At 36.3% G+C, this 26696-nt stretch overlaps 1 protein-coding gene across 2 annotated transcripts in view; it reads right to left on the reverse strand.

Annotated features, from left to right (window-relative positions):
* Nucleotides 1–26431, reverse strand: part of LOC109112441 (collagen alpha-1(XXII) chain-like) — a 50284-nt gene extending 23853 nt beyond the window's left edge. Inside the window, exons 1-17 of one of the 2 annotated variants that reach the window (XM_042776260.1) lie at nt 26190–26431; nt 22793–22947; nt 21961–22527; nt 15303–15383; nt 9776–9887; nt 9523–9646; nt 9071–9346; nt 8125–8205; nt 7721–7837; nt 6788–6832; nt 6603–6665; nt 6343–6381; nt 3016–3069; nt 2143–2196; nt 2015–2068; nt 1581–1634; nt 1071–1115 (exon numbers count right to left, since the gene is read on the reverse strand). In XM_042776260.1, coding sequence (XP_042632194.1) covers nt 1071–1115; nt 1581–1634; nt 2015–2068; nt 2143–2196; nt 3016–3069; nt 6343–6381; nt 6603–6665; nt 6788–6832; nt 7721–7837; nt 8125–8205; nt 9071–9346; nt 9523–9646; nt 9776–9887; nt 15303–15383; nt 21961–22527; nt 22793–22883 — 1857 coding nt within the window. In that variant the 5' untranslated portion in view covers nt 22884–22947; nt 26190–26431. The remainder of the gene's footprint in view (nt 1–1070; nt 1116–1580; nt 1635–2014; nt 2069–2142; nt 2197–3015; nt 3070–6342; nt 6382–6602; nt 6666–6787; nt 6833–7720; nt 7838–8124; nt 8206–9070; nt 9347–9522; nt 9647–9775; nt 9888–15302; nt 15384–21960; nt 22528–22792; nt 22948–26189) is intronic. The other variant, XM_042776261.1, reaches the window with a different exon arrangement.
* Nucleotides 26432–26696: the final 265 nt, after the last annotated feature.

Here is a 26696-nt window from a genome sequence, read left to right on the forward strand (position 1 = left end):
ACTATGCAGTGCCTGCTTTTTCAGGTCAGAAATTCATGAAATATAACAGATGGTGGATGCGTTTGTATGACATATTTATTTTGAATTTTAGTTCAAATGAAAAGCCATTCTCAAAAAAGCAGAATCAGATATTTCCTCTTTCAGTGAACCATGCATTGGTTCTAAAAATATATCCCTTTGCTCCATTTGCACTGAATTACCAGCATTCTTACTTAAAAGTAGTGCATTTTTGCCAAAACTAAGCTTGTTTTCCCATGTTAAAACCTTTAACATAATAGCTGTAAATAGTTCTAAAATATTGTTTGTTTGAGCATCCCAACCAGCCAAATACAGCAGCATCAGCTCAACCAATGGAGTCAGTTTGGGCCAGATCTGTTTGCCATCCAATGACAGATGAGTCATTGACATGAATCTGTATGAAAGCAATCATTATTTTAGCAGTTCCATTTTGTGACACTAGTGGTGCAAATTTGCTTCATCTTTAACTTCGAAGTTTCAGGAAAATCAAATTTGTCTTAATAGCTCTCAGGGTGCGTGCGGGGGTGGACCGTCAGACAGACTGAAGAATGACGTTGATGCTCTACGGTGTGAAACTGTTCTAAGACCCGTCTGACTGCACAACGCCCCCACAGAACAGGATATTGTATATGGAGTCTACATCAGCACTGAGACATCTGTTGGAGTTATCAGTCTGCCTGTGTTCACTCTGTAGTGTTTGGATCTGACTGGTATGTACAGTACTTTGGGCTCCATCCAAGTTATTCCAAAGCATTAAAACTAAAACAGGGGTGCTGACAAGGGAAAGACAAGCGGGAACATTGTCCCAGGCCTCTTAGTGGGCTGAAGGTGGTTTGCATTGACAGACTAAACTAGATTTTTACATTTTCTCAAGACAATGTTAGTGCTGTGCATGCAAAACTTCTGCTGCATAATTTTAGGAATCATTCATGTCTGTAGCACAAACAGTGCAGGACATTCCCATGTTTAATGCTTTATACTAACACTGTGCCTAAGTAATGATGTTTGTGGTAACAGTTGGTTATGATTGACAGGTGTCAGCCATCCCTTACCCTTTCTCCGGAAGCTCCTTTGTCTCCTTTAACTCCAGCGACACCCTGATGAAAAACATAGTTCATTCAACATATTACAAAGATAATATTCACAGAGAAGAACACTGGCCACACTACGATCTGTCCTGAACAGGTGTAACGCAAAATTGCAGATGCAAAGTCTTCATTTCAGTTTGTTTCTAATGAACTGATCATCTACTGAAGCCAGTTTCAACCTCAAAAAATAAATAAATAATTAAACATATGCATAAATAAATAAAAATGCAATAAAATACAAAATAAAAAATAATAATAATAAGGTTATTGTGAGAAAAAAGATACTGTAAAATAAAGTCACAATTGTTAGATATTAAGATGCTTTTAAGAGAAATCAAGTTGTGATTGTGAAATACAAGTAGCAATTATTGATAAAGTCATAAGTACATTTCTATTGCAATACTCTGAAGGCTTTCATAATCATCAGTACATGGCTTAAACGCATCATACCACGCATTCAAACATCATACTTACAGACACCCCTTGAGCACCCGGTGCGCCAGGTGGACCAGCATCTCCTTGGATACCCTGAATAAAAAAAGGTCAAAAAGGCCAAATCATGTTAAAAACGACATGAGAACACCTAGCACAGAAATTAGCTTCTCACCAAAAAGTGATAAAAAATATTACCCACAGCGAACACAATGAAATCTACAATGACATACAATAGAGAGCTTACTGCATTATTTACTGCTGCTTTTAGATTTGATGTTGATTTAATTTTAACAAGACAATTAGAAAAAAATTATAATTTTTAGAATGACAACAGCCTCTTTGGACTCAAAATGACAAAACATTCCCCTGAAAATAAATTATGGGGGGGCTAATATTGACAATTACAGAATGTTAATTTCTGACACTAGTCTAATCAAGCATATCCTTACTCTTCTGTCTAAAGGAGGTCTTACCTTTGGTCCGAGAGGTCCAGGTAACCCAGCTTTACCAGCAACTCCTTGTTCACCCTGTTCATCAATATGCTCGGTCATTAGACTGTAACTATCAAAATATACCTTTTAAAAAACTTTTTGTCACTTACTCTCTCTCCTTTATCTCCGTGTTTCCCACCCAGACCGGGTAAACCGTCTGATCCCTAAAAGTTAAATAAATATTAACGCCACTTTTAAACACATCTATGGAATCAGGAATGTCTAGACAAAACTGGATTATTAATGAATAAATAAATAAAAAAAATATTAATTGTATACTGCACAGTATGAAGTAGTTATTTTTATTTATTTATTTTTTTCTGCTGATGTAATAAACACTGCCAGGAATTAAAATGAATCAATAATATCACAGCATCCACAAAGCAAACCCAAAGGACAACAACAAGTCCCGCCCTATAATATTTTCTGCTGAATATTCTGCTGCTAAATATTCAAATGTTTGGGTTCAGTTTATTTATTTATTTATTTATTTTCATAATTCATATTCACATAATTCATAATCTAAACAGTTAAGACTGTTACATTGTTATTATTTTTTTAAATATATTTTAAATAAATTATAACTTATTCATCAAATTATCCTGAAAAAAAATCACAGTCTCCGCAATAAATAAATAAATAAAATTAAGCAGCACAACCGTCTTCAACAATAACAATCAGAAATGTTTGTTGAGCAGCAAATCAGTATATTAGAATGATTTCTGAAGGATCATGTGACACTGAAGACTGGAGTAATGATGCTGAACATTCAGCTTAGCAGGAATAAAAGGAATAAAATACATTTAAAAAATCTAATAGAAAACAAATCATTTTAAATTGTAATAATATTTCACAGTATTTCTGTTTTTACTTTGGTTCTTTCAGAACCTTTTTCTATTAACGACCCCAAACTTTTGAATAGTAGCGCAAGCTAACTACAAATGGCATTTCATGTTGTTTGCATGTACACAAGTGTGTCTTACTCTTTCTCCTCTTTCTCCTCTGGCTCCAGGTTCACCACGCTCGCCGCTGTCCCCCTGCGGAGAAAGATGAGATTTCAACATGGCATTAAAACAAGATGTCACATGACATTGGACATGGCCACAAGTGGCCCCCGAAACGTTTCATCCTTCAGCATGTTATACATGTTCAATGGGGCCAAACGCATTCCTGTGAAAAATTGGACCTTAGAAACCAAAAGAATATTTTTAAAACAAGACCATCAAACCAGCCAGCCAAAAACTCACTGTCTGATTTTGATTGAAATGATCATTAGAGAATTCCAGTTTTCCATATTTGTACTCAGAGAATCGCATGTTATAATATACAGTATATATAACGAAGAAAGGCTTGTGAGATCATAAAAATACAAAAAGAGGCCAACAGCAGTTAGTGTAGTTTTCTGGGCATTAAAATGAATCACACTCTAATGCTAAACACCACTAAGGAAACCTAAAGAAATCTTTGCCATTATATCTTGCCTTTCAGACGTCTCATGCACTCCAGGGAATCTTCTGGAATTTTGAGAGTCGAACAGTACAAGAGAAAAGCTTTTATGACCTGACTACTTCACACACTGCAGCTCACTCTCAAACTTCTTAACACTTTGATAAAGCCAACCGAAAACTTACAAATGCCATCGAGAGAAAGCAACAAGAAAAAAAAAAAAAAAACTCCACAATCTTGAGCGCTGCCAACCCAGACAGCATATAGTGGTTGCAAATTTTTTGATTTCGATTAGTTTCTGAAGTTATCTATTGAAGCCAATAGATTGGTTCCTTAAAGTGTCATTAAAATATATTGTAAACAGTACTTTGCAACATCTCTTTTCAGCATGTGCACCATGACTCAACATTTCCAAAGCACCACAAATTCAAAACAAACAACATTACAGTGTTAAAGGATTGACAAAACGATCACAACAGGGTTTAGAGACAGAGAAACACCTCAAACACAAACATGCGTTTGCGGCATCATGCATTTTAACTAGCCAACTCCTCCATATGCTGCTAGCTAACATTATACTGTAACACATGGATACTGTACATGTGAGCACACGGACACACATTTACAAACGCAGAATGAACACACATTAACATACACACATGGACACTCATGCAAACACTGACAAATACACCGAGAAATACACACACAAGCAAATAAAAATCATGCATAACAACAAAAACATTCATGTAACTTGCCACCACAATGCTATGGTTACTGGCCCATATGGCTTAGGTTCCTCCTTTATTGAAAGTCTAGGGGATTTTTCACCTAATTTATTATCTGCCATGTAAAAAACTATTTTCATAGTATTTATGTCTTGGAAAAAGTATTTTTGTCTAAAGTCAAGATACAGTTACTTGAGAAGGAAAGTGACTAAAGATATGAAGTATTGTTTCTGGAAAAAAAAAAGTATCAAAATTAAGTGAGTTTATGTTTTAAAAAGTAAAAAATACTGACTGACAGATATTTTTACTTGTTTTATGCATAAACTCACTCATCAAGACCCAAAAATACACTTAGTCATTAAGCTTCTCAAGTAAATGAATGTTGAGTAAAACAAGACAAAAATATTGAGTAAGAAAATGATTTGAATAGTGTAAAAAAGTAACAGCACACTTCATTTCTCACAAATCATTTCTCACCCTTATGTCATTCCAAACCCAAACAATTTTGGTTAATCTTCGAAATACATACAAAGATATTTTTAATGGAACCCAAAAGGTTTCTGTCCCTCCACTGAAGGTCTAGGCAACTATGATTTGAATAATCAAAAAATGTTAAGCTATTGAGTCTTATTTCCTGAATTTTTTTATCAAAATTAAGGGAGTTTGTACTTAAAACAAGAATAAAATCTGCCAATTTAACAAAATAATAATAATAATAATCTTGTTTTCCCTATTGTTTTAAACATAAACTCATTTTTTTATTGAAACAAGACATAATATCTTAAGTCACTGTGCTTCTCAAGTAAACATTTAATGATTTAAGACTATTTAGATATTTATATTGGAAAGCAAGATAAAAAACTGCGGAAGAAAATCAATGTTTGCAGTGCATAAAAGGCGTTGTAAAACAAATCCATATGAATCGAGCATTTTAACCAAAGTCTTGTGAGGAGATACGATCATTTTATATGATGAACAGATTTAACTTAGGCTCAATAGGGTTTTGAAGATTAACCAGAGACTTGCAGGTTTGGAATGACATGAGGGTGAGTCAATGATGCCAATTACATTTTTTTGGGTTTGTTCTAAATCTTAAAGGGACAGTTCAACCAAAAATGAAATGTTGTCATTATTTACTCACCTTCATGTTGTTCCAAAACTGTATGAGTTTCTTTCTTCTGTTAAACACAAAAGAAGATTTGGAAGAATGCTGGTAACCAAACAGTTGATGGCAAACACTGACTTCCACAGTATTTGTTTTTCCAAACTATGTAAGTCAATAGCTACCGTCAACTGTTTGTTTATCAGCACTCTTCCAAATATATTTAATAGAAGAAAGAAACTCATACAGGTTTGGAACAACTTGAGGGTGAGTAAACGATGACAACATTTTCATTTCTGGGTGAACTGTCCCTTTAAGTATAAGCAATATTAATTGTTTTGTGTGTTTGTTTTGCAATTGTTAACCTGCTCCAGCACACCATTTGCTGTTTGTAGGTCGCCTGCAGGAAATTCCACTGACCAATCCAGCATGCTACATTTTTCTAGCTGTGGGCGTCAACTGGCATCTAAATTTGTCCGACCAGTGACCAAGTGCAGTGGAAACCTCAAAAATACGACTCCTTTCCAGAAGTCTTAACAGACTGTGAATCAAAATATTCATCATACAAGTGAAATCTGGACATTTACTGAGAAGCACAGGTAAATGTTTAAATAATGGCAGTCGTCGTTCTATTGACAACACCACAGTCGTCTAATCTCCTGTACAAATCTCTGACTGATAGAGGTTAATTATGGAGGATGTCTGTTTTAAGCATTGTGAGTGGGTGTTCGGTGCACAGCTTCTTGTTTTGTATATCCTGTGAGGTTGGAAGACCCATAATTCTGCATTTCAAAATAAGGTATTTTTATTGTTATCATCCTTAAAAGAGTGGCAGTTTCAACGGTTTTTCTATTCTGCTATGTTCTTTTGTAATCATAGACTTTGGATTCAAGGAAAGAATGAAGTTTTTGATGAATTGGGTTCTGGCTTGCACGAAACGACAGAATACACACGTGCACAAACAAACACACATATAGACTACACATTCAATGTTTTGTCTATCTTGAGGAGTTTGGCTGTTAAATTCATGACCTTACCTTCTCTCCTCTATCACCTTTGATAGAGATAGCCTGGCCCTGCAAATAATCAATCAACACCGATCAATTATTCTCCAGGCCCAGAGAAACAGAAACAGCAGAGATGGAAGTAGATCAAAATTGTGTTAAAATAAATCATGTTTTCTCTAACAACTATACTGCAAAAAGCATTTCTAATATACAACAATGCTGTTTTATGTTCATCTAAACAGTCAACAAAGCTATATGAAACTTTGTAAGTTATAATATGGATGCCGTACACGTTCTCCTTTATGCCCTTTGGATCCTGGTGGTCCTTCTGCCCCTTTAAGACCAGGATCCCCCTGCAGATGCACAGTTTATGCAAAGAGCCTATGAGGAACCCACTAGAAATGCATCCAGAGATGATGTGCAAAAGCATAATAAAGTAATTGTGTGATGCTGTGATAATGAAACATTATTTGACCTTTTCACCCTTGGGCCCCACGGCACCTGGTAGACCTGTCTCACCCTGTAGGATGGGAAAGATTGAAAGAGATAGCAAAAGAGACAGACATTTTGAAAGATAGAGGTCAGAAATAAAAGTGTGTAAAGAATGAATGCATTACAAAACAGAAATTAATGCATTACAAAAGAATATAAAAAAATTGATATCCAGCCTTATATCTTAAAATAAAAGTTCCAGGTTAAATTATAATAATAAAAAAAAAAAAATATCTATTAAAAGTATCAGAGACATACAGTTAATTAACACAGAAAATAATTTTGCCAATATGGTGAATGTCTATGGCATGCATGGGGTTTAAAACAAAATGTGCAGCCAATTTGATTTAATTATATATGTACATAATTTATATTAAATTAATGCTTACATGAATACCAAATATGTTTCTTAAACTGTTGAAATAACATTCTAATTTTATTATTTTGTTACTCCTTTTTTTGCAGCATTATAATTTTTTTTGCATAATTTTATATAATAACTGTACTTTTTATTAATTGTTTTTATATATTTTTTTTTTTGTTTAATGTTGAAGTCTTGTGGCAACACCAGTGTATTTATTTAGAGTTTATTCCAGTGCAAAGCCTAGACCCATAGACTTTCATTGTAAGTGCATTACTATACATTTTTACTTGTTTTTACAAACTAAGGTGAAGCTGAGCTGAAATTATGATCACAGATGGTGTTTATAGAAACCAAAACATTTCTTTAATATTAACATGACCAAAATTTCTTCAGCACATGACTTCAGAAATGAACTAATTAGCCTTTTTTTTCCCTCATATACTGTAAATAATTTTGGTTCCTGTATCATAAGGCTGATATTCAATTTTTTTGCATGTTAAACATGGGGGTTCACCAGCTTTAAGAGTGTGACCTTTGACCTGGAGGTCTTACCCTTTCCCCTGCAGGACAGGAGCAGTTGACAGCGGCTGGTTTCTTCTGCTCAGCACTTGTTGGTTTTGGGGTGGGCAGCGGGAGTGGAGGTGCTTCAGTCACCAGAGATTGTTCACACTGAGTGAGAAGAGAAAGTGAACAAGGAAACGGAAAGAGACTGAGCGTGTTATGAAAGAAAGAGAGAGGAAAGGAAGAGGAAGCATCGGATGTCCAGTATTATGAGCAAGGAATTCTGGATTCTAGACAACGAATATTCCCCATCTTCATCTTCATTAAGGACTAAAAACAAAGACCTTTGAGCCCTTTGGAGAACTTGTCCTGTTTGAAACCGTTTGTTTTTGCCTTACTATCCAGGTGATGACATAATGAGAATAAATATTTGTATGCGAGTAAAATGCACTTACTGGGCCACCAGGAATATCGCAACATGTCTCTTGCTCAGACTGTTTACCATCACAGTAGATCACCATCCTCTGGAGGTCAAACTATAGAGGAAACACAGGCAGAAACACAGGAACTGGTTGTATTAGTCATGATTTTGGATGACTTAAAACTTCATGAACATCACCATTCAATAGATTTGGGTCATTAAGATTTTTTTTTTATTTTTTTTTTTTTTTTTGGAAGAAGTCTTTTATGATCAATAATTTTTTTTTTTATTAATAATGTGGTATTGTGAAAAAATTATTCCAATTTAATATAATTAAATTGCTTTTATATAAATCTCTCCCATCATACAGGTTACTATGATCAATACTGAAACCAGCTGTGCTGCTTAATATTTTTGTGGAAACCAAGATACATTTTTCAAGGATTTTTTGATGTTTGACCTAAAGCTTGGTGATTAAATTTGCTTAAGGATTTAAGTGTGCAGACAGTTTATTTTTTTAGATTTTCAGTCTTGTTTGTCTGGCACCTTGGTGATCGTGAGTGCGGTGTAACTCCTTCTAAGGATTTTTTGATGAAAAGAAAGTCCAAAAGAACAACCTTTATTTGAAATTGAAATTATACTTTTTTTCTAGACATTTTAAAAAGTCTTTACTGTCATTTTTGATAAATTTAATGCATCCTTGCTGAATAAAAAAAATCTTTAGAAATCTTCTCACTGATGCTAGTGTACCATCAAATCATATATCAATTATTTAACCATGTATTTTAGAGACTACCATGATGGTATTCTCTGATGTGACATGAAAATATTATTGTATATGAAAACTATAATCAATCAGTACCTTGGTATACCATGGTATAATAATTAAATACCATCATGGTACCATCACAGCACTTTTGTGCAAGGGAGACTTAATCTTGTATAAAATACATATAAATAAACTCCAATTGTTTGCTTACATCAATGGGAACGCTGTCATAGAGTCTCTTGCCGATGACAGTCTTTCCCTGGATGTCGATGTCTTCTCTTTCCTCTATGGGGAGCGTCTCAATGTGCTTGCAGTCCAGGAACAGGGACACTGACTTGGAGTCCACCCTCATGCCGATCTTATGCCAGTTACGGTCAAACAGATCTTCCACCTCTGGGTTCTTAAAGACGGCCCGGACCGCATCCTTTGTCAGGCCCACAGCGTTGTACTCCACCGCTTTGTTCTCCCCGTCCAGGCGGATGGAGACCTGGAGGACATTCTCATTACAGCCTGATCAACTTACATTGCATTTAATGATATTTGATGTTATAAATGATTTCAAATTGTTAAACTGATTTGAAAAGCAGAACTTTTGAAGAGAAACTTAAATTTCTGAATACAGCCCTGTTGTTTCAGCCCCCTTCAGGACTCATTAGTGCACACCTGCGGGATGCCGTATTTGTCATAGACCTGCCACAGGTACCAGTCTTCTTTACGAGAGGTCTTCCTGAACTTGAATGTGGTCACAAAGGCATATTCATCAGGCAGACCCTGAGGTAACACATCTCTACAACACAAGAAACCTCTTGTTAAAAAACATATACCTTGTATATTGTGAGAAAACACATAATTTAAATGAAGTAAAAGCACATTATGTGATTTCTGCATATATCATTGTAGTAAATTATTCTCTTACTCTGTTTGTTGGACGATGGGCACGGTACCAAGGCGGACATAGGGGGTCTGACCTGGCTCAAATTTTTCTCCAAGAAAATCTCTGACATTGAAGTACTCCATCAAATCAAATCCTAATAAATAAATAAATAAATAAATTATTTAGTTACTTTTCCTATTAAGTAAACTATATTGTTCCCTGAAGAAAAATATATCCCTGCAGATTATTGTTAAAATGTCTTTCCATCAATGATCACTAGGTGGAGACCATAAGACATCATACATGATATATGAACTTTCCTGACTCGTTTCTGAACCAGATGATTAAAATTTCATAGTGCAATAATTCAAAAAGGCTTATATGCAATGACATAGTTTCTACTTTGTGCGAAGCTAGGTAGGTTTATTGATTAAGCAGATTTCATACATGTGGTTAAAAAATCCATGAACACAGATATAGAAATCAAGTTAATATTTAATATGACCAGTTAAAATACAAATTAGTTATATAATTCAAATGTATATATATATATATATATATATATATATATATATATATATGGTCAAATACATTTATCATTATTACACAAATATTTATTTAAATTAATTCCACTGCCCAAGAATCTAGTGATACAGAAATGCATGTAATACAGAATGAAAAGGTAGGCATAAAAGGACATAAAGGGATACAAACCACAGTAAAGAATAAATTAACGCATAATTGGTCTCCTGTGTTTTCAGTGTTGAAATATCTGTATTACAGTTCCGCAAGCAAAATGACACGCCTCACTCGGGCCTTTTTCCACATTCACACAAAAAAGTCCATGCCTCTGGGATCAAACATGACATCATTGTTTGTTTAAAAATAGTAAAGTAGAGCTATGCTGTGTGTGTGGATATCAGCCCACTAATTAATGCTTCAGATCCGCAGCCAACACTCATTAAACTGCACTTGCTGCACCAGATGTTTTAAAAAAAACAACCTTTTATATGCAATTATGTCACTAGTTCTCCAGCATGTGTTTGTTTGTGTGTGTGTGTGTGTGTGTGTGTGTGTGTGTGTGTGTGTGTGTGTGTGTGTGTGTGTGTGTGTGTGTGTGTGTGTGTGTGTGTGTGTGTGTGTGTGTGTGTGTGTGTGTGCGTGTGTATCTACTGAGGCTGGCAGTCCTGGTCTTCCAACCTATTATAGCGACCAAACCAGGGAGCTCCTATAACCAATACATAGTCTGTCACCATGACGATGCCAGCGGGGCCCTGGGTGTTGCCTAGGGAGGCAATTCAAGAGTCGATTTGGAAACACATTAATGCTGAAGTTTAACTTTTAAAAGCACTCTGGGTACATGAAATGCTGATGGTTTGTGTATATGACGCCTGTAAGGGTCATGTAGAGCGATCTCACTTTCACTTGAGGAACTCTTGTGTTGTTTTCTTAGGGCAGGTGTGTTCGTGTCAGCAAACGGAGGTTGTTTAAACTGTCTAGAGAGAATGATTATTTGAACTGAAGGATGTTTGGAGTTGTTTAACTTGGTGGTAATTTGAGAATGTGCCAGTCTAGGCCAGACGGTGTGTGCGAGTCTGTGTCTGTAGTAGAGTAACAGGTGGCTGAAAACGTAGAAAGCAGATACTGTGTTAAGAGCAAAGTAGAAAAAAGCATAAAACAACAAAAGGACTTTTGTTTTGTTTAGATTTTACAACTTTTTTTTTGCGCTCACAAAGCACAACAAATCCCTCATGGTTTCTGGCAGACCAGCATTAGAGGGCCACTCACACATTCTCATGTTCCATCTGTGCTAGTTTTAATTTGACATCTTTGGCCGTTACGTTACATATTAATGTTTTTGCAGTCTCTTGTGCCATGAATGCTGTTTCAAGTCTAAAATGGTTCAGGATTTTAAAACAATGTTCAACATCACTGACATCAAACCTGGTAAGATTGACAGCAAATAAATTTTATATATATATATATATATATATATACATATATATATACACAAACACACACACACACACACACACATATATATACATACATACTCTTAAGCTAATTAAGGCTGCATTTACTTAATCAAAAATCTAGTAAAAACAGTAATATTGTGAAATATTACAATTTAAAAGAATGTTTTTCTACTTTAACATACTTAATTATCATTTATTACTGTGATGTAAAGGTGAAATTTTCATCAGTCTTTACTCTAGTCTTAAGTGTCACGTTGTCCTTGAGAAATCATTCTAATATGCTAATTTATTATTAGTGTTGGAAAAAGTTGTGCTGCTTAATATTGTTTTAGAACTTCTGATACATTTTCTTTTTCTTTTCTTTTTTTTTGATGAATACGAAGTTAAAGAGAACAGCAATAATTCAAAGCAATTATTCCACATTTATTTCATAACAATGTCTTTTATCAATTTAACATATCCTTTCTGAATAAAAATATTTCTTAAAAAAATAATAATAATAATAATAATGACCCCAAACTTGTGAATGGTATATTGTATATAGTGTATATTGTAACAAAAGATTTCTATTTTGAATAAATGCTGTTCTTTTAACATTTTTTTAAATTAAAAGAATCCTGAAAAATGTATTACTGATTTATGACAAATATAATGCTATATATGTATTTATTTATTTTTACATAAGAACATGCTACTAATTCAAGTGACCTAATTAAACTTTCATTTAATTAGTTCATGAACCTCTGAAAGTTTTCCATTAAAAGTTTGATTTATCCAGGTGTGTTTGTAGCTATGTTTAGTTTTATCAGTTTGATGTATTCATTCGAGCTGTTTGTTTGATTTCACACCATGTTCAACTCTTTCTCCAGCTGTTCGCTTCTCATCAGCTCATTTCCACGACGACTCTCTGTTGTCTCCGCGTCTCCATGCGCCAGGGCACGACTCTCTCCCGGTGGCGTTTCTAAGCCTGGAGGAACCTCGCATGGCGAGCAGGACCTGTAATTTAGGCCTGGCGAGTGAAAGCGTATAATCACAACCGAGTTTTATTTTAAACAGTGAGAGAGCGACGAAGGCTGGGTCGGTTCTGCGGCGCGGCGCAGATGAGTGCGTTATTACGACCCGTGTCTTTGATCCGAACACATGGGCACTTCTGCACAAAACGCAACAATCTGGAAACCAGCCCAGTGTCACCGCATGAAAACTCTACAACTGCGTTTTAACACGGTCACAGTGTGTCAACGTGACAAAACGTCTCTGTGGTTAAAGCGCCTGTCTTTGATCCAGACGCATGCGCTAAAAGGATGTCTTGGCGTTTTTTCCCGCAGCATCTTTTGTTTTTAAGATGCTGAAAAACAACGCATCTTAAGACCCATGTGTTATGTTCCATTTTATCGGGTACATATATCGGGTTTTGTAACGCGCCGATCTTTTGAAAATCTGCCGTGTCCGCTCACGTTATAAACGTGCTGCCTCACCATGCGCATGCGCAAAACCTGTACCTCGTACAGCAAAGCCAAGGTCATGAGTTCGACCAAAAACTTTTTATATATCAAGACGTGTGCACTCATATTGCTATGAATGGAAGAACGGGCAACACAGACAGAACAAGTCCAAAGACAGGCGGGGAATCCAAAATCGCATCCTGAGAAGTTGCTACATTTGATTTTTTGACTTGCTTTGTAAAGTATGTTCTATATAGTACTGTATGAATATTGGTAGTATTAAAATTAAGGCCCGTTCACACCAAGAACGATAACTTTACCGATAACTATATGTCCTCACCAGCGGACGATATGCCTATCATCTGTTTATTCTAAGCGCACGCTCCTCTGCATATACCTCAAACTTTCGATGAAGCATCTTCCAAATTTCAATGTAATGTTGAAAAGGTAATATCCGAATGACCACACATAGGTTTATCAATAATGCGTGGAAAACTTTAGTAAAACACTGTGTTAAATTATATGAGTTTATGCACATTCACCTAATTTCTGGAAACAATGACTTCAAATTTCATTACAAATGCTAGTTTCGTGTTGTTAAGTTACTTTACAGATGCAATCTTGAGTCAACAACCTTTTATGTCCATTTTGGCCTTGCCTTGAACCTGAGTGATGTTCCTAACTTCAGAAACAACATGCAGATGTTGGCAGCCTCAGCAATTGTGACATCTTATGTGAACCTGGAATTTCCCTGAAGATTTAGCTTGTGTTGTTCACTTGAATATCGCAGATTACAGGAGCAGGACGCCATAATTAACACTTACGGCCACCAAAAGAGGAGAGATCTAGCCTATTCAGTGCAATCCAAAAGAACCACAACCAAACAGATCTAAGCACAAACATCAAGCTTATAAGTCCTAAGATGACAGAAAGTGAAGTGACGCACAACAGATGTTCAGACGTTCAGACTCCATCTGAATACCAAAAGACAGCACTTTATCATCACTCATTATCAGTAGTATAATTAGAGTTAAACGGGCCACATTTCAGAAACTCACTGTTTTATTTTTTTTATTTTTTTTAAATAAGTAATATAAAAAATATAAAAAGAAAGAATTTTCTGTATTTTTCAAAGCACAAATCTTAAGTCACCTCCATTTTCCAGGGTTACAACTTTTCTGAGAATTTTTCAAGATAGATTTGAACAATTAAAACAAAGCAAAACTCGTCAGATTTACGAGAAATGGTTCTCTTGAGCATTTTGTGCATACCCCTATAGCTCCAGATTGTATAGTAATTAACTTACACAGGTAAGCGCTCTCTCTCTGTTTCGGTCTGGTTTTTTACTTAGGTTGATGAATATGAGTGGGTGTCTCACAGAGGAACTCAGAACCCCCTGAAGACCCAAACACAACATCCTCCAGATCTGTGTAATCACTAAAGAACTAATTTCTTTCTTACACATTTCTTAGAACAGAGGAGGGCAAAAGATCTCTTATTTCGAAACCTTGCTGTCTCGCTGCAACGTTTCATGTTTTAAAACGCAACCTTCTGGGAAAAGAAAGCTTTATTTTAGATCCAAGAGTACTTTACACATAGAAACTAGGCTTGTAGTTTGTGTTATTAATACTTACATCCACACAAAAAAAAAGGCTACAAAAAACCCTGAAGTGCAAGACTGGAAGTCCCAATGTCAGAATCATTATGCAGTGCAGTTCTTCCTTTATTTTTGACCTTTAATTGAAATAAAATACACTAGGGATGCTTTTCATGTAACTGTATAACCTTGAGAAGAAGAAATGTTTTGGGTTTCTCCCATCTGAAGGCGAAACACACAAACACTGATATATAGTGGTATATTAAAGGATCATGAATCACTACAACTTGAGTTCTAGACAATTTTGCTGTATCATCCATTATGTTTAATATAAAATGCCAACTTACAACAAATGGATTTAATGCTGAACTAAAGTAAGCTCAAATTATTATTGAAACTACATTGTTTTTTGCTATGAGAAGTCGCTGTCTCAACTATTCGTGACACCATGTGACCATGATGTAATAAGTGAATTGATAAGACGCCGAAGGGGCTTTTGTTACACTTTAACACCAAAGCATTATGGGAAGAATATGGAGAAGAGAAAACATTACCTGGGACCTCTGTCAGTCCAGCACTCGTGCTGTTCGGCCTGAACCGGCCTGCCTGGACTTTCATGTTTGGACACAGGACATCTGTGGAGAGACACAACATTATGGGTGGACATAATATTGAACGCATACCTCAGTTTTTATGAACTGCACAGCACTCCACAGGTGTTTGCATTATGGATAGCAATTTATTTCTACAGTTAGAAAAGTAATAATTTAGTCCCATTTAAGTTAATATGATACATTTGGAGTTATTGCAATCTGTGCTTTATTAACAGTGTCTGGTCTCCTGAAATTTCTAAACATCTGCTTTTATGGAAGCAGACCTCATCATTAATTCATACTGTGAAATGTAATTTTTGGTTGACATTTTATTGTACTGACTCCAGGTGCCCAAGCAATCTGCCATGGTATTTTGGCAGTGACAAACCTTTTCACTCACAAATATGTAACATTTAAACGTTTTATATGACTATTGGCATAATTAGGAAAATGGATTGCGTTGTGAAGAAAAAAAAAAAGGCTGGGCACAGAAGAAGATATTTTGAAGAATGTTTGTAACTAAACAGTTGATGGTAGCCATTGATTTCCATAGTATGTATTAAAAAAAATACTATAGAAGTCAATGGCACTGTCAACTGTTTGGTTACCAACATTCTTCAAAATATCTTCTTTTGTGCTCACTTGAGTAAATGATGTCGGAATTTTCATTTTTGGGCTAAGTATCCCTTTAATATTAAAGCAATAATATCAACACACATTTAAGTTATCATATTATATCTATATGTCAGGAACTGTCTCATATGAGTCAACAATAATTCTATTCTGAGCAGTAAACATTCCCCACTTTGAAGAGGTGTGATTTTACTGGCAGCTAAAGGAAATGAACAGTTGAGCATGACTGACACTGCAATGTGATCCATCTTCCTTTCTGTGCTTGAAGACGGACTGTTAGAGGATCCTTTCCAAACCCTCCAGTGAAGACGTGGTGGCATAACTTATGACTCTGGGACGTTGGCCCATAGACTTGGGGAATGTTATGGATTGGTCCAGTGAGCCTAGAGTTATGGAGTGCTGCATTGCTGATGTTACAGTGGTGATAATTTAGGATGTACAAACAGGCAGATTTTAAATGGCGATGCATAGCTAGTGATGACAACACCAGCAGACTTGTTTACTATGGCATCCGTGATGAGAATGTGCTATTTGTAGAAAAGAACTTGCTAGTGCTAAGGAAGGATGCTAATGTCAGCCTATGAATGAATGAAAAAACTTTATTTCGAACATGTAAAAAAATATATAAATATTTCTCTTTTTTTTCTTTCCTTACTAAATGACTTGAAATGACTTTCTACACCTATACTTTTGGATGAGTACTTATTGCTTTTGTTTGTTTGCTTTTTTCACTTTTAATTGAAAAGAGGGTATAGGAAATGATGTACAGGTGATATGATTGGCAAATGTTGTGTGGCAGAACTGAATCACCCATACAAGCACTATAGCTGTTATCTTTAGAGTTTACACAGAAACAAAAATTCTGTTGTTATTCACTCACCCTTGGGCCATATGCTGTTATTTTTCTGTGAAACGCGAAAGTAGATGTTTTGAAGAATTTTTAGATAATTCTTCCATATATGCAAAAAAATAATAATAATAATTAAATTAAAAAAGCATAAAATAGCTATAAAACTATCATGAAGTTGTATGTTTTTTTTTCAGCTACATTTATGATACTTAAACTAAACAATTAAATAAATAATCTATGTTGATCTTCTGCATAAATAAAAATAAAATACACATATCAAATAAAATTAGTAAACAATAAAATTAAATTAATGAACAATAAACAAGAATTGTTATTTTTGACTGAACTATTCTGATCAGTGTCCTGCTTGGGCTTAATGACAAGCGAACAAGTATAATCGCACCAAATGGCAAACTCAGTTTTTAATCTCAGATTATTATGAATATTTTGGAACATTCAAATTTAAATTAAATGGCATGTAAATGATGTTGCATTAATTATTCCAAGGTTCCCATTTTAGTAGAATAATGCACAAAATCACACCAAAAAAAACCCAAAATATACCATTGATTAAATGATTTTATTTATTTATTTATTTCCTTCCTCTCTCGCTCTGTCTCTCTCTCCCACACACATGCACACACTCTTGGCATGAAGCAGGCAGACGCCCAAACCACAGCGGCTGATCGCGTCCCTGACAATCGTGTATGATCAGACCCTGTAATTTTCTTTAATCGCTCCTATAAAAAGCGCTTTGTAGCGTTTAAGAGACCTCAACTTTGCTACGAATTCCACTTTACAGAGGCTGGGTCACTTGACACAATTACATCTCTGTCCGATACAGTGTCCTCAGCGTTACTCTCCCAAACACCCACACCCCTGAGTGAGTCCCTGCCCCGTCCAAACATCACCCTCCTGACCGCCAAAACACAAAGAGCTCAGCAGCCCACCCTGGGATAAATTAAGGTTGGAGAAAAGAGCACCTGGCTGTCTATATTTGTGTTGTATCCGTTATGTGAGCCAAGTTATGTTACCAATACAGCGTAAATATCAGTTCCAAGTCATTCTGATGGTACACAGATTCAAAAAAGGCGAACAGCTTCTGTTTCTTTCCCATGCTAGTAAGTTTATCCCTTAAATCAACACTATGTAACCTTTTCTGTGTTCAAAATTTGCAAAATGTAGCTATAAATTGAGCGAGTACATCATAAATTCATCTACCAAACCGCCTTTTTGTCTTATCCCAAATCACTACGGTACATTTATAATAAGTGATTATTTTGGACTATTGTAGCCTGTTCGGGTCGTCACCTCTGCGGAAGAGTAACACATACCTGCGTGAATCGGCATAGACATAAACTTGGAGAAGTAGCTCCGGTTAGAATGTTCTTCCGCGGGACGCGTGCAGTTGTTTATTAACCGCTATTAACCGCCAAAATTTACATAGTGTTGCTTTAACCTTTATAAAACACGAAAAGTCAGTTGCTAACTACTAGCAGTTCTTAGTCATGCCAGAAAACTAAACTAGTGGGTCACTGAATCAAATTTCTAGTTAGTTAATCATGCACATTGAGTCAGTGAGTTATGAATGAATTATTCAGAATGGCTGTATCAGTTGATTCATTGGAAAGATCTGACTCAAAAGAATAATTCACAACTGAACTGCTCCTTTAACCTCATAGTTTCTTTTGGGGAACTGACCCCACAGTTAGCATGCTGCTAAATGACAAGTAAATGTGGTCATTCATAAAATGTTGTTTTTGAAATGCCTATTTCCTTTGACTGGTGAAATGACAAAGCAATCTAAAGCCAGTCATGCGTCATTGTTTAAATGGTGGCATGTATGAGTGATTTCTAACTGTGTTCTATTGAGGGCAGTTTCCTTCAGCTGTGGCATAAAGGCAGTAATTTAGAGAGTGGCCATGAAACTAAAATGATGGACTGAGCAGAACATAGCCTTCAAATTGCTGCATTTCCACATTGTTTTTCCAAAAACTTTTGCATTTATTTTCTTGTTTGCCCCTTGCTTATTTCTTAAAGCACATCAAATCGTGATTGAATTACATAAAAAAAAAAAAAATGAATAAATAAAAATCATATCAGAGATGCTAAGGATAATCAGTTGGTAAAATGACTTTAACTGAACATAAATCACGATGCACCTGCAAAGAGTTTCTAGATGTTCCTGGTCAATGATATAATGGATGAAAATGCATAGGAAAAATTGCACTGTATTAAATTAAGTAATACCAACTGGTAACGACTGAACAATAAAATGTACAATTACTCACCCTGACATTTCAGGCTGGAGAATGATGCCATGTTTTATTTAAAAAAGTGGTGTGTCATATTGAAGACTTTGTAAAACCATAACCAACTATAATTTGCTATAGCTAACTTAAAGTACTTAAACAGCCAGTAAGAAACCAAAACAACAACATAGCAACATTTAAAACCATTCAGAATGCCAGTATCAGCTACTGAAACCTCACATCCAGGTTTTCTTGGATCCACTACGCATACAGAGAAAATCCCATTCTATTATTGTGTCCAACCCAAAATATTAATCTTTGCGGATAGCATATCTGAATCCTCCAGGCAAGTGTGTGCAATCCTCAGAGACACAAGAAGGGGAGGGGCTTAATCAAATGTTTTCTCTCCTGTTTGAAATACCCATTAAGTTAATCAAAATCAGATTTAGGAAACCGGGACAACAGATGCTAAAGCAAACATGAGGAAATTAGCATACCCTACACTATTACTGTGCGCTGCTGTTCTGTTTAGCAGCGTTCCACAACTGATTATTGATCTGGCATGCTGTGGTCATGGGTGAACCACCGACCTGAGCCAAAGCCCAGATACACTAAATGATGAAACTACACAGTCAAACACACTTTGCACTTTTCGTTTATTTCAAGTATGCTAAAAATGGCCCAGTGCGCTTCCTTGACTATCAAAGTACTATAAGGAATATTATGCAAATTTTTGCATTACAGCATTATTTTCATTATATTTTCTCATTAGTTTTAAAACATCCTGGTCAAACACTGTTTATATATTTGTTTGTTTATATATTTGTTTTTTTTAAATATAAAATTTAAATGGATAAAAATAAAATGAATTTGAAACATATATGCCACAATGCAATAATTACATGCAATTTAATGAATACAATAATAATAATAATAATAATAATAATAATAATGAAAGGACAATTGAACCTATTGCATGTTAGAATTTTTTTCTTTTCCCAGAAAAAAATGGATAATCACATTATAGATAATCACATTTCAAAAATTAAAATAATACTAATTGTGCTCTGAAAGATCTTTTTACATAAAACAAATGAAAAGCCAAAGATTAAAAAGTAAAAACAGTATGGTGAAGCCCAGTTCCATGTGAAACATTTGGACTGTAATTTTCAGGGCAAAAATAACTTAGATCTTGGAGATACCATGTCTTCTAGCCACCACCAGTATTCTTAGACGCCAACGCTAGTGCCAGATGATCTTGGTTATCACAGAACTGGACTTAATATGCAGTTCCAGCCATTCTAAATGCTTAAAGGATAATCCCTGATAGGACAACAAAGTCTATAGCTGGCAGTGAGATCTTTGAGTTGATATTCCTGCTCTCTGAGTCATGTATGGGGTTAGTCGTTCAGAGGAGGACCTTTGGTTGGAATCAGGGCAGGTTTAAGGTTTGGGTTTACAGTGAATCACTTTATCTCTTTCTCTTTTTATCTCTCCATCTCCCTGCCAAGTCCAAGTGGTTCCCTATCTTCCCACAAGGCTGTCTGACTTAAATTAGGCACAACCTCTTCAAATACCTCTGATTGTTTAAAGAGTGTGCCTTCAACAAAAGACTGCTTCACCACAGTATGTGTCATGTTTTATTATTGCTTTGCTCTTGCTACACAAGAGTTCTAGATAGCTCTAGTGCTACTCAGATTTCTACTTCAAATTAAAGAGCTCCAGGTGTTGTCGCTCTCCTGTTCTCGCTTATTTTAGTGAAGAATGCCAATTCTGGTGTGCTAAGCATCCATCATCACTAAAACATACTATGTGTACACATAATTTGCATTTGGACGGTCAGTCGAGGCCACATACCTCAACAGTTTGGGTTTATTTATTTTTGAATCTATATTCATAGTTTTAATGCAAGCTTGTTGTTTGTAATGGCCTCCAAAGACTATCCCTCATGCACTTTTAGGTTATCTTTGCCTGCGGAGCAGATGTGATCTGGAAAAGCACTTGAGCTTGGAGTTTTTCCGTCTCTTGTACCTACTACACCTCTACTCAGAGCTCACAGAGGCAAGAAACCACAGAAATTTCTGGGCCAAAGAGCTTCCAGTTCCTTTCCAACAAGTCTTGTATGGCACAGAACAGACCTTCTTGTGAATAGGAATGTGTGCCAACAAAAGCAGATTAAATGACTGATGTTTTAAGTTAACTGTCAAGTCGATTACATGTTAAGTCAACTCCCACCTACTGTATATGTGACTGTGTAAAGAAAGCCATTTCTAAAGGTTCTTTATTGGCATTTACAGTTCAGTCAAGAACAGGGGTGTCTAGATCTTCTCCTGAAGGGGTCAATGTCCTGCAGTAAGTCTGAAGATATTGATTAGCTGGTTAAGGTGTGTTTAATTAGGGTTGGAGCTAAACTCCCAGGTCAATGGCCCTTCCAAGAGCTTAGCTCCAGCCGTAATAAAACACACCTGAACAAGCTAATCAAAGTCTCCAGGATTACAAGAAATCTATAGGCAGGTAAGTTTGATCAAGGTTGGATCTAAACTGGGTCTCGAGGACCAGAATTTTCAAGCTTGTTTTATGGCAGGGGCATCCATTCCTTGTCCTGGAGGGCCAACCTCCTGCAGAGTTAAGCTTCAACCTGCTCTAACACACTTGCCTAGAAGTTGCTAGTGAGTCTGAATACCTTGATTAGCTACTTCAGGTCTGTTTAATTAGGAATGGAGTTCAACTATGCAGGTCAGTGGCCCTCCAGGAACAGGTCTGGATACCCCTGTTCTATAGCATTGCAAAAAAATTAAAAATAAAAATAAAAAAAAACCTTTTTGGAACCTTTATTTTCTTTTAAGAGTGTACATGGTGCAAAGTCAAACTCATCAATACTCACTTTCACAGAGTCTCCTCCTCAACCTGCCCCTGATCTTGTCAATCGCATCAAAGTCTGTCACATGGAACACATGAGCACTTTTGGGTTCCGCTGCAATCTCCTCCAGCTCCTCTCTCAGAGCTTCCCCAATCCCTACAGCGAACAACCTGATTCCAGCAGCTGCTGCAGCAATCGATGGCTCCAAAACAAAATCCTGACTCCTGCCGTCCGTTAGCAAAATCGCCACTTTCTGTATGCCCTTAGAGGCAGGCCTCGCCCCTGCACTCTCTGTAAAGATGTTTTTTGTGGTGAAGCTGATCGCATCTCCAGTTTTGGTGTTCCCACCCAGATAGCGGATGTTCCCAGCAGCACGCTTGACATCCTCAAGGGATTTGTACCTGCCCAGGTTGAATTCGGTGGTGGGACGGTCGCTGTAGCGAACCACAGCCACACGCGTCTTCTCCGCACCTACATCAAAAGATTCCACAAGGTTTGCCACCCACTGCCGGATCTTCTCAAAATTTTCCTTGCCCACACTGGAAGAGGTGTCCAAGATGAATACCAGATCATAGTGAACGTTCTTGCAACCTGGGACAAAGGACATTCAATTTTACAGACTGTCTGTATACAGTTTAGCCACAGATTTATGAGGTTTGTGTTTCCACCATGGTCAGGATGGATAATACATGGGCTGAATTTTGCAGAGAACTCGAAGTTACTAGTATGTCAGTAGGTTCAAAACCTCCGTCTGCACACATTACAACACACTCAGTGAAATTCAAAATTAGAACCACCAAGCTAAAGTTAAACAGAGATGTGGAAACGTTAAATTTAGGCTAGTATGTGACCTCACCTGCCCTTTGTCCTTCAACACCGCCTCCATACAGAGTCAGAGCCAGTATGGTTAGGACCAAAGAGATCCTGAGCCCAAATCGAAACTTCATCTCCTTCTCCGCTGTTGTTTGCTGATATTCCCGCTAAGGTGTGATGATCATCAACTTGCTGCTCCTGTGGAGACATGAGAACAAATGTGAGGTGATCAGTCATTTGTACTGAGCTGAGTTACTGAGCTGAGTTATATTGAACGATTTCAAACAGAAGTGGAGTGTATGATTCATGTTGTCATGATGTACTTCTGCTCCCCACATTAATCCTGATTTGTACTTTCCAAGTTGCCATTTCAGTTTGAGCTGATAACAAGATGAGCCATGCTCATAAACACAGTACATAAGTGAATACAGGGCTATTTTATTTCTTTTTTAGTCTAAGGCACTGTTTTTTGTCACCTTTAAAGACATCACTCTGCTTCACAATACTTTAAATAATATAAATACACCATATATATATATATATATATATATATATATATATATATTGTATATATCATTTTCTTGGTACTGTAATATGCAATAAGTGATAATGGTTTTATAATAAATGTCATTAATGTCTACAGGGTAAATAATTATATAATAATTAATGAAAGTATAATTTATACAAAGTATGTTACAATGAAAATAACTTTTTTTCATTTATTATTATTTTTTTTTTTTAATGACCTACTGTAGAGATTCATCCATATATTTGTGATGGACACCTCTGGAAATGCAGTTGGTGATACCAAGTATATTGTTAAGTGCATGGTGAAGAAATAATGTTTGTTTTCTGATAGACATACGTATACATTAGCAAAAGTTTCACCATGCACGTGAGGGGAATTATTTAGGGGGAAAAAATGCATAATATTATAAATAACACATAATGAAAGATAATACAGTAGGTCTACATCAGCAAACCAGAGTAAATATGGAGGGGTAACAGAAAGAAAAATCAGAGAAAGTTTTACGTCCAACCATAATTCATTCCCCCATTCACCAAACTATACATTCCAACCCTTTGGCTAAGCTGAACTGATGTTTCGCTGTAAATAGGATGTTGTTCTGATTTAGTGGTGTACAGTAAGCCCCAGGGACCATACTGTCATCAGAGACCAAAGTAGCAATGCTGGGAAGCATTAAATTATGGTTTTCAGAGCCTTGATGATGTGGCAATCTCTTGTCACAGACAGTTCCATCTAAGCTGCCTTACTTTCAGATTCAAATTTCATTATTTTTGCAAAGTTTTCACTAGACAATACAGTGAATTTCATCAATGGGAAATGGGATTCTAATAACCTGTAAAAATGACATTGATTCAGTTAGTGAGTTAAAAGCCCCAGTGCTAGTTGATGCATTTAGAAAACTGCCCAAAACTGCCCAATTTTGGATCTGTCAGGCCAACAGGAATACAGTCCTGTTCCTCATGAGCTGCCGGCATATTGCCTCTTCTCACACAATTCAGTGTCTTTTCTTTGTTGCCTTCCATAACTCATTCCTGTCCCTGCTTTTTTTCCTTCATGAAGGTTTGCATTATCATCTTATGACCCAGAAAGCATTGCTTGCTCATTGCTTTTGGTCTTAAAAGCCCACAGTATCTCTCAGCATGATGAGCTCTTTGAACCCTCTGACCAGAGCAGGTCTTCTTATGTTTCTTTGATGCTGTGAAAGTATCCTGCATTCATTTAACTACCATCCCAAAATATAACCAGAGTATTTGTATATTTCCAGTAAACAACATTTTATGTTTTGCAGCCACCTATATCCTCTTTTCATTCAACCAGCAGGTATGTTGGCTGGTATCTGTATGGACATCAAATGTTTGAGTTGCAGAGGCTTCTGTATTCTTACAGTCAGTTCAGAAGTCCAAAGAATTAAAGATCACATTGTTTTACCAGCCCTCTGGTCAAGCTATTAGCCTAAATTACCTGTTGCTTTCTAAAACTAATGGACCCGCTTTTGTTTGAAAAAGGATTCAAATAACAAAATTATTTTCATAACTAAAATTGAATGCTTGTGGGAGTGAACACCCATTTCTGTTTTTAGCCCTTCTGTTCACTGCAATAAATGTTGTTTAAAACACATTTTACAGTACACATTATATGGTCAATGTCCAGAAGAAACCTGGGTTTGAAGGAAGGGGTGTGCAGACATCCTTAGACCCTCCTGAAAGTGAAACATACCATGGGCTTACGTTAAGACCTTTAGGCACAAAGGTCATGGTCATCCACAGTCTTCTGTTTACCAGCCCTACAGTATTAAAAATAAAAGTTCTTAATTGGCATCTGTGGTTCCATAATGAAACTTTAACACCCATGGAAACTTTCCATTCCTCAAAAGGTTCTTTATTGTGAAAAAAGCTTCTTTGGATTATTAAAATGTTCTTCAGTCTTCAGTCTTTAACTGATCTACAATCATTTGGTTGACCTACCATTCTTTGTTTACCTGCTTGACAACCTACAGTTGTTTACTTACATTACCAGTCCTATGACCTGCAACTTTTGGATTACCAGCCCCTCGGCCTGAAAGCTTTCGATTACCAGATCTAAAACGTTTTGTTTACCATCACTACAACTTACAATCATATGGTTACCGGGCCTAAGACCTGCATTATTTTCATCAACTATTTAGTCACTAGACATACATACTATATTTGGTTTACCTGCTCGATAACCAACAAGGTTTTGGTTACCAGCTTTATGACCTGCATTTTTTTCATCAACCAACTTATACCCTTTTATTTATTAGACATAAAGTATAATATACTATTTTTGGTTTACCAGCTCAATAACATACAGTCGTTTGGTTACCAGCCCTATAACCTGCATTATTTTCATTTACCGCCTTTTAGTTATCAGGAATGATTTTTGATTTATCAGCTTGATAACCTACTATATTTTGGTCACCAGCCCAATTGACTGACCTAGATAACCCCGTCATTTCATTATTGAACGATTTAAACCATTCAATGATTTTGAATGATTTAAAATTTTCACTTTTTTTTTTTTTTTCATTTTTTTTATTTTTTTTCATCTGCAGGTACATTTCTAGTTTTGAGGCTCTGAAACCCTTTAGTGCGTCTATCTCCACTAACACTCCAGGGTCCGGCTTCCGGCCAAACTCTAAAACTCTACTAAATGACCAGCATGGGAGCAACCAGCAGATGAATAAACCAGAAAGCTTCACTGTTCCCCTTCTGAAATGTAAAAACCAGCCTTTCTTTTAAAGTTCTCCAAAAAAACTGAAAGAACAAAGAAAGCACTCGTTGTAGACCAGACTGAGCTATCAAAACATGATGGCTATTCTAAAATAAAAAATGAAACAGTATAACACAGACATGTGTACTGATGGGATATGAATGATACATTTCACTCTTACCTGTGCTGTCAATCAGTAGAAACAAGAAGTTCTTCTTCAACCTCTAGAAACACACCTCACAGACACCTGAAGTATCAAAGCAGCATCTTTCTAGAAATAAAGCTCCAGGTAAGATCATACACAGGTGTGATGGCACACACACGCACACACACACACAAACACATACACACACACAGTAATCCAGCAGTGAGGAGCAGAGTGTTGTGGAGTCTGCTCTCCTCTGCTGGGAGGTGGGAGGGACGAGAAACTGCTCCTCTAAGTATTGGGTTTCAGTGGGGACGTGATGGCTGCCCTGCCCTGCCCTGCCCTGCATAAAATAGAGCTCTGACAGACTGCACCAATTATAGAGCAACTTTCTGAGATATTTTTGTAACTTTCTTTCTCCTCATCTCTTTCTTTTTCTCTCACTCACATTCCTTCACTCTCTCTCTCTCTTGTCTCCTTGGCTTTAAGGTTAGAGTCTTCTTTCTAGGCCAGGCTGAGCCAACCACAGGTTACCAGTGGGGC

This window comes from Cyprinus carpio, chromosome A19 (assembly GCF_018340385.1).
Source record: "Cyprinus carpio isolate SPL01 chromosome A19, ASM1834038v1, whole genome shotgun sequence".
NCBI classification, from domain to species: domain Eukaryota; kingdom Metazoa; phylum Chordata; class Actinopteri; order Cypriniformes; family Cyprinidae; genus Cyprinus; species Cyprinus carpio.